This window comes from Haplochromis burtoni, unplaced genomic scaffold, assembly GCF_018398535.1.
Source record: "Haplochromis burtoni strain Fernald_Lab_line unplaced genomic scaffold, NCSU_Asbu1 Contig_437, whole genome shotgun sequence".
Taxonomy (NCBI): Eukaryota; Metazoa; Chordata; class Actinopteri; order Cichliformes; family Cichlidae; genus Haplochromis; species Haplochromis burtoni.
Window position 1 is genome coordinate 132,621 of NW_024582798.1, and position 8,925 is coordinate 141,545.

The following is an 8,925-nucleotide window of genomic DNA, read 5'->3' on the forward strand; positions in this document are numbered from 1 at the left end:
ATTTTTCCATAGCATTACATTTGAATTTAACAGTTCAATCTTTCAAATAACGGACAGACATTTGTGAAATTATGATGCATTTGTGAATTATTTTAACAATCTAAATATGCTCATGTACAGACAGATACATTTAAAAAACAAGGAAATTATGTTTTATTACATTTACAGTGATTTTACGTTAATTTACATTTGAAATGTAAAATCAGTCTGTTTATGTGAATTTAATGATATTCTAGAAGAACAGTACAAAACTGTAAAATACACAGTGAAATACTTTTATATTACAGGTTTTTACAGTGTGTTTGAAAAAGTACAACATCCATTGATATAGGAGGCAGCTTTAAATCTCCTTATTACAAACGTAATAGAAGAACAGTACAAAACTGTAAAATACACAGTGAAATACTTTTATATTACAGTTTTTTACAGTGCAGTTGTGTTCCTTCCTTGTGTATGTAAGCCCTTTGTACTGTTCCCTGCAGTGTCGCGTTCTCCCTCCACACTGTGTGTCCCCCAGCCTGCCTGTTTAGATTATTTCATATTCCCTGTGTAGTTAGTGCCGGTTTTCCAGGTGTTCAACAATAAAGCCATTTTTTTGAGTTTACCTGTTGCCTGCTGGAGGCTGTATTTTGGTCCTCCGTTCCTGCCAGACACACACAGCCCATGACACTGTATGCCATAAGTGAACAACACATTGATTCACAGATCTACACAGCAACTGTGATGGTTTGCTTAGGGGGGGTATTAAGGGGCTTAATAAGTAGACTTTTACCTCTGGGGTGCCAGCCAGGTTTCTCTCCTGGGATATGACATTGACTAAATTAAATTAATTACATTAAATAATTACAATACAAACCACATAATGCAAGATGTTTGCCTGGACCACAGCAGTCAGTTCGACCTGCTTCCTTTCTGATGTTTCCCATCCTGAGTCCTGTGAGCAGAACTCTAACTGGCTGGCTCCAGGCAGGGTGTGGGTGGCTGTAGCTCAGGAGGTAGAGCAGGTCAACCGGGCCTCAAATTGGGCCTCAAACTGGGCCTCAAACTGGGCCTCAAACCGGGCCTCAAACGGCCTCTGAGCTTTCACAGACTGTCTCTTGTATTTCTCCTGGTCTCCGACAGCCTTCCAACATTATCCAGCTCTCCTTTCTCTCTCATGTCCTCTATCAACACACAAGCCTTATTCCAGGCTCAAGAGCTTTCTCCTGAACTCTGTCCACTCTCAGCCTTATCGCGAGCTCTCTTCTCTCTCCTGACCTTTGCCAGCCTTTATTGCAGGTGTCTGCCTGTATTCTGTGCCTTTGGTAATGCTGCATTAGTGTGGTTTATACTCTATAGAGACGCTGTCCCTTTCCTGTCATGGTAAGATTGCTCTTATTCTTTTTTCCCCATTACCGCTGGGATTCTGTTCTGCTATAGTGGGTCATCAGAGTCTAATTGCCAAATAGCTTTACTTTCATTGCTCTAGTCCAATCATTGTCCTGCTTACCTTCTCCAAGCTAATCAGCCTCCTTCTGCTACGAGTGGTATTGAGTTTTTACCCAGGCAGTAACGGGAACACTAAACAGTCAAAGCACATGTGGACGTCACTGCTTCAGGTTCATTCTTTGTCCATACACGTGGATGAATGCTTGGTCTTCACATGCACACACATGCACATGCCTATAAACATACAGCCAGATACAGGCACAAAGCTAAAACACTTGGAGCATCTCTTTCTCATCAGTGCATCACTTTCTTTTTCACTATTTTTAAGAAGTGCTAATTGGACAAAGGAAGAGGAAACGATGGAGGGAGCAGACACATTTGTTTTGTGAGTACAGGGTCAAAGCTAACGTTGCACCCATAAATTTTGTATGTATGCATGTGGAAGGCAAGGCAACAATGGCCCTTTATATGGCTGCTAGAAAACTGTTACTCCCTACTGAAGAAAACAGAGACTTTCTAAATAAAATCAGCGAGAGGGAGACGTACAGACTGGTCCAGGATTCAAGGGTCAAAGTAACCAATCAAACTTGTGTCGCTGCTGAGAGGAAACAAAGTGACTTTGGGATGTTCTTAAACACTTTGAAATGCCAAATGTGTTTCAAAGTGTCTGAAAACTAAACAGACTTTAACAAAGAAGCTGATGTGCTGCACAGACTCTCAGTCTGCCTAAAGAAAGCAGAACATGAGCGAACGGTTGACAGTTAAGTGATTTCAGGAAGCTTTACATTCAGAAGACCAGCATGTGTTCATGGCGAGCATGCTTCAGCCTTACTGTGGTGTACTAGCGAGAGCTGAGATAAGTGACACTAACAGACTGAATGAAGTGATTAGGAAGGCTGCTCTGTGATTGGCTGCAAACTGGACACTTTTGAAGCTGCGGTGAAGAGGAGGTCACTGAACAAAGTGTTGTGTATTACAGACGACCTGGACTAACCTCTGCAGCACTGACAGACAGGCAGTGAAGCACTTTCTCTAACAGAACGATTGTGCTCCACTCTCACGACGACACCACATACATGGGATAAACTATTTCTTATCCTAGCTTAATTAAGTCTTTAGACAAATAATAATAATAATTATGTTGTTGTTGTTCTTCTTTTTTTTATTTTGTTTGTTTCTAAAATGAATTCTGCAGAGTGTTGTTGCTTTCATCCATCCGTTTTCTTCACCGTCTTCAGTTCGAGGTTATGAGTAGGGCCTGTCCCAGCTGCTGTAAGGTGAGAGGCAGGGTAACCCCAGGATGGGGCGCCGGTCTATTGTAGCTACGTATAGTTTGCCGTTTTTCCTCCCACAGTGTTTTTCTGTTATTCTAGCTACCTTTTGATTTTCGGGGGACTCGTTCAGGATGTAGAGATAAAACATTCTGTTTAAGGACGTCGCAGCACGCTGGGAAAGCCTGATGAGGCGTCACACAGTTGGGTTGCACTGTGATAATGCTGAGAGGCTACAGGTCAAGTGTGGAACAAAGACAGGTGAAGTAAGACGGCTGAAAAAGACAGTTTACCTTGTTTCCAGAGGTACATTGCTACCAAGCACCCAGCTGTCTTGCAGCGGGACGCTCTCGGGGGGCGTGGTCTGCAGCTCTGCTGGTGATTGGCCGGCCACAGGGGCCGGGCTTCCAGTAGGAGGGGTTAGCTGCCTTGTGGAGTTCAGGGATTGGCCAGTGTGATGTGTGGCGCTCAGGGCTTGGCTAAGGGCTGTTACTGAGGGTTGTTGGCGATGAGGCGGTGGTACCGGAGGAAGGCTGGAGTTGTGATGATTGGACGGTTGCTCTGTCAACAACAGAAGAGAGAACAACTCATCTTTACACACGTGTAAATCAGTGGCACTAACATTGTTGTCTTTTTAGCTGACTGGAAGTTTCCTTTCCCCGAGTACTGCTGTCGTTATAATCGCTGTAAATCAAACGGATACATTTAGATCATATTTCACGTCACAGTCTCACCAAACAGTCTCTCATCCGAAGAAATCCGTCCTTAACGAGAGAAAATAATGTTAGCCACAGTCCGTTTTTAAGCAAACAAAGCAAGAACTGGCAAAAAAGCCAGCGCTTCTTAACCTAAGACAGTCGGTCCGTCTGAAGAAGGTCAGAATTCAAAATGTGATGTTATTATTATACAACGTCTGGGTGATTGATATAAAGGCAAATTTCCCAGATGATGCGGTTAAGGTTGATGAAGAGTTATAATGTCGATTTTTTTAATATCACTGGATGTGAGTGCAGCGTCAGTGAGAAGTGTAACTAAACACTCGGCTAGAATGAATACAGCTCAGTGACTGGCCTTCACAAAGCTCTGCTCCGATTCTGTAAAAATATTTGCTCAAAGCTGACCCGGGTTCAACTTTTCCTCACTGTTTTTGTCCCTTTGCTTTTCAACTCCCCTTTCCGTCCTCAGGGTACCGAGAAGGAAATGAATGGCAGTCTTGGAATTTGATTTGCATAAAGAGCATCAGATCTCCATTTCCCAGCCCTGCTGTTATTCTTTCTCTGCTGCACTCAGCGAGGAAAACAGAAAGCAAAGAGAGAAGCGAGGGATATGTGCAGGAGTAGCTCTTCCTCTCGCTGCTTCGTGTTCTGTTTGCCATCTTAATAACTGTTCCAGTTATGCAGACTTTACAGGCTGAACGCTGAAAACCACATATGAAAAGTCTGAGTTTCATTATGACTATTTAGGCCTCAAGACTATTATTTGTAATCACTGCACCCCCTACAAACCCATACATTTAAAGACAATGTGCAAATATTACTGTGTGTGTGATGGGCAGGGCTAGTTTCCAGTTCTGCACACAAAAACTGTCTCGGCTTTTGTGTGACATGATCAATAGACTGTTTAATGTGTTTAATGGCAGATTCTGGGATTTGCTTTTGCCAATCATTTCTTTGTACAACTCCAAATTCATGTCTAATACATCATATTCATAATGACAATAATCACTTTCGTGTAACATGTAACACAAAGACGAAAAACCAGCATCATTACTCAAAACGCATTTAACTCAATATTAATCAGTGCGTCTAAAAGACTCGGCATAAATCACCAAGCAGGCCTGTGTTTCACCACCAAGTCAGCAACATCCAATCAGAATACTGCACATCTCAGTCAGTACTCCCACTTTTTAGTTAAATATTGTCACAGCTGAAAATAACATTTTGGAGCGTGAGGGAAAATCTGGTCTTTCCCAGCTGATGGCAGCACTGGCCAGTTTAGACCCCGTGATGAGACGCTCACGCACTTTCACTGTAGCACCCCTAAAGAACTCATTAGTAGGAATAACAAAATAAAGTAGCACCAGCAATAACAACGTGTTTTAGTATTATTCTCTGACATTGTCGTCTAATTATATAATAGCCCAGCGTTTCTGTTGGAGAGGGTACAGGTTAACAAAAACAGGTTTAAGCGCCCAGTGCACACGTACAAGTAAAGAAGATGAAAATGCTATTCCACGACACAAGGTTTTGCTTATTGTGTGCAAAGTGTTAGCTAATGTAATGAAATGTAACCAACGGCCAGCAGCAGTCTATATTGTCTATATTGTTCTATAGTTGCTAGTGCTGTCAGCGTTAATCTGGTTAAAATGACGTTAATGCCGTAACCGCATTAACGCAGCAAATCTCCGTTAGCGAGTTAACGCGGATCACCCCGTGCGAGGGCTGCAACACGTTAGTGCGGTTAGCTCGTTAACGCGTTAGTGCCGTGCAGTTGTAAACCCTGTTTATGTTTACCTTTGGTTTTATTTAACTTTCACCTTTTTGTTTTACATTTCTGTTCCCATCATTTAACACTGTCCTTGTTGTTTTGTGTTGTAATGTGACCTTGCACGTTTTGAAAGGTGCCAAGTAATAAAATGTATTATTATTAGTATGTTATGAAAGGTAATCCATACCCTGCTCTTATGATAACTTCAGTTTTTTTATGTTGTTTTTTTAGTTGAATATCACATGTCTGTGTGTGACTTCAGTGCAGGAGGACAGAGAGCTGATAGTGAGTCAGGTGGGAAAACATCAACTGTTGACTCAGGTATGACAATTAAAGTGTGCACCAGGTTGAACTGGGGTTTGCAAAAGGGAAAACAGTATGTTTGCAAGTAGCATATTCCAATGATCTGCTAAACACTGTGTGCAAGACACTGTGACTGGAACACAGTTCAGACTAACCAAGGATACGATATCTGCACTTCCTACTCCCACTCCACGAGCTGATTTCTCAACACTTCTAATCGGGTACATACTAAATACAGCACTGTGCACCACTCCATCACAATGACTTCACGTTAAACCACCACAATGTCCTGTTTTTGTGTGAATGTTTGCTGTTTTTGCTGCTGTGCTCATAGGTAACTGTAGCTGTCTCCATTTTACATGCATCTCTCTGAGCTAGAGGCTCGTGGCTTTCTTGTGGTGGTTTGCGCATGTGCAGAAACCTTTCATCCTTTATGATAAGATGATTTCAGAGCAGTGTGCATGTCAAGCTGACCCTGGCTCTGCTTTCACTGCTTTGATCAGTTATGGCCTGTACTGTGTGTAGCATTACCCAGTAAACAGGCTTCAGTAATTTAACATCATAACAGGCGAGTTTCCTCCCAACTTTCATGAACTTTCATGTGAGATGTAGAGAAGATGAGTTTGTGAAAAAGTGCTGAACAACAATTCAGACATGATATCAACAAAGAACCAAACAAAAAACAAACACATACATAACAAAAGAATAACAAGGCCTGATTAAAACAGAAAAGTTGTTAATTTTTTGTTTTTTAAAGAGTCCACAGAGTTACGCGGCGCTGGAGTGGTAAACTGTCCCAGAGCTAGAGACTACAGACTGAAACGCTCGGTCCCCTCGAGTCTGGACTCTTGTCTGAACAGCTAATAGGTTTTGAGTTTGTGAGTGGATACAGCGAGCAGCAATGTGTTTAACAAGAAGTTGAGACAAATAGTCTGCAGCGCGTCCATTTAATGCTCTGTATGCAAGTGTGAAATCTTAAAACGAGTTCTAAAATCAATGGTGAGCCAAAGTAAAAACAAGAGTAACACAGCGGTAATGTGAGCTGTGTCTGGGTGCAGCAGTTTGTGCTGCTTGGAGGAATAACAGAGGTGATTTCTTTAAGCCAGTAAAAAGGGCATTACAATAATCTAAACACAATGATACAAACACAAGAACAATTTTGTCCATTTCAGAGGAGGAGACTACGGATCGCAATTTGGTAATGTTCCTGAAATGAAATGTGAGATCGAGTTTATATGTGAAAGTTCAATAAGGACTCAAACATTACACTGCGATTGCGAACACTAGTCAGCAAGAAGAAGCAATCAGTTGACTTGTGTGCATATCAGGAGGAGCAATAATCGTGGCTTCAGTCTCAGAGTTTAAAACAATTGTTGGAGAGCTGGTCACTAATCCCACATACAGAGTCAGCCAGGGCAGACAGCCTGTGCAGCTGGCGAGGCCTAAAAGACAAGTAGAACTGAATGTCATACATAAAAATACTAAGAAATGCACCTAACACCTAAAAACAGAATAACAATCGACCCAGGATGGACCCCGAGGAGCCCCACAGCAGTGTCTGCTCACCCTAACAAGGATGTCCTCCTAGATGAACTGGAGGGAAACCAGTTGAGTGATCCCAGCCATAACCTTATTCTGGTCAACAGTATCAAAGGCACTGAGGTCAAGCAACATGAGCACAGAGCATCAATTTCCTGCATCAGATGCCATTAAAAGATCATTATAGAGCTTTAAACTGTTAGCAGTCGGACGTACCGCCCACGGGACATTGGATGGTTTAGGGGACTAATAGGACTGCTAAGGGGTTAAAGGAGCAGTTTCAGTGGAGTGCTGCTTTTAAAAAGCAAAGGACAGAAATTTGTAGTGTGCGTAATAAAGTTGTCCAAATTGATTTTCGGCAACTTTTGCTGATAATTTGCTAATGAATGGCAACTTTGAATTAGGCTGGTAATTGCAAGCAAAGCTGCTATAATGGAATTACCTCAGCGGAGCACAACGTTGCCTCAGCGAGCAGTTAATGATGGAGAACAGTAAAGGACCAATGCCTGTGAGACATCCAAACAGGAAGGAAGGAGGTCAGCTCTCTAAAGAGGGTGATGAAGGTTTCATCTTAACGATTACAATAAGTCATTCAGCGTATCTGGAATGACTTACGATCAACCTGATCCATAATAGGAAGACAATATTACGCAGGGACCAAACTGGACCGAGTGCAAAGTCCTCACATTGTAATAAAGCAAGGGAGACTGGAAATTCTTAGTCACAGTACCACAAAAATTTGGAATAATACTGATTTTCACCTGAAAAGAAACTGTCACGAACACATGGCAGACCCGTCCACACATTCATGCTTTTCAGCATCTTTATTCTTACTCTCTGGTTGCTGTTTACAGCCGGGGTGGTCAACTCGAGAGCTACCGTTTGATTCAGCTGTGTTGGAGCGCATCTAAAAGCTGCAGGACAGTAGCTCCCGAGGCCTGGAGTTTGACACCCCTGGTTTACACTGTCATGACTGCAGCTTTGCAGTTCGCAGCCATTTATATACACCAACAACAACATTATTCAGGACCCAGCACAGACATTAAGCTGGCGAGGCATGGCTGCAGATGCCATGTAGGTGCATCCGCCTCCCCTGCAGCAGCATCGCAGACCACGCCCCGCCACAGGAACCAACACATTTCAACTTTTGGGTATCGACAGGAATTACCCATCTTACGTATCATCTCAATACTGACTTCAGGACAAGGATATTTAACAGTACTTTCCATAAGAGCAACAGTCCAACATTACTTCACTTCTTTAGTACAAACTATTACAGAGAATCCACTACACTTATAGAAAATGTTTAAATTGGGACTAGTTCTTTCAGATATTTCCTCAAATTGCACTGAAAGCACAAGAGACACTGCAAATCCATCCAAAATAAACTGTTATTATAGTCGTCTCCACCCTAACCACCATCTCTCTGGCTGCTAGGAGGCATCTGTAAATCTATAAATGAATGCAAATATTCATGAAATATCAATGACAAAGGTAAGAAACAACTCCTAATAGCTTTAACTGTTACTAAGAAAGTAATCCTCAAGAACTGGAAATAAAGAAATACAATCAATTAAGGAATGGATGGAAAAATCAAAGCGATGAACATTTTCTCAGATTATGTTTTCTACTACAGTACTACAGTGATACAGTGCTACAGTGCTACAGTGATACAGTGCTACAGTGCTAGAGTGCTACAGTGCTACAGTGCTACAGTACTACAGTGCTACAGTGCTAGAGTGCTAGAGTGCTACAGTGCTACAGTGATACAGTCCTACAGTGCTACAGTGCTACAGTGATACAGTGCTAGAGTGCTACAGTACTACAGTACTACAGTACTACAGTGCTACAGTACTACAGTACTACAGTGATACAGTGCTACAGTGCTACAGTGCTA

The 8,925-nt window shown here is 42.2% G+C and overlaps 1 protein-coding gene across 1 annotated transcript in view; it reads right to left on the reverse strand.

Annotated features, from left to right (window-relative positions):
- The window catches only part of tenm3 (teneurin transmembrane protein 3), a gene marked incomplete in the record, with an annotated part of 240,891 nt that overhangs the window by 129,973 nt on the left and 101,993 nt on the right, over positions 1–8,925 (reverse strand). Inside the window, 1 exon segment of the mRNA XM_042213353.1 lies at positions 2,993–3,260. Within this exon segment, the coding sequence (XP_042069287.1) occupies positions 2,993–3,260 (268 nt within the window).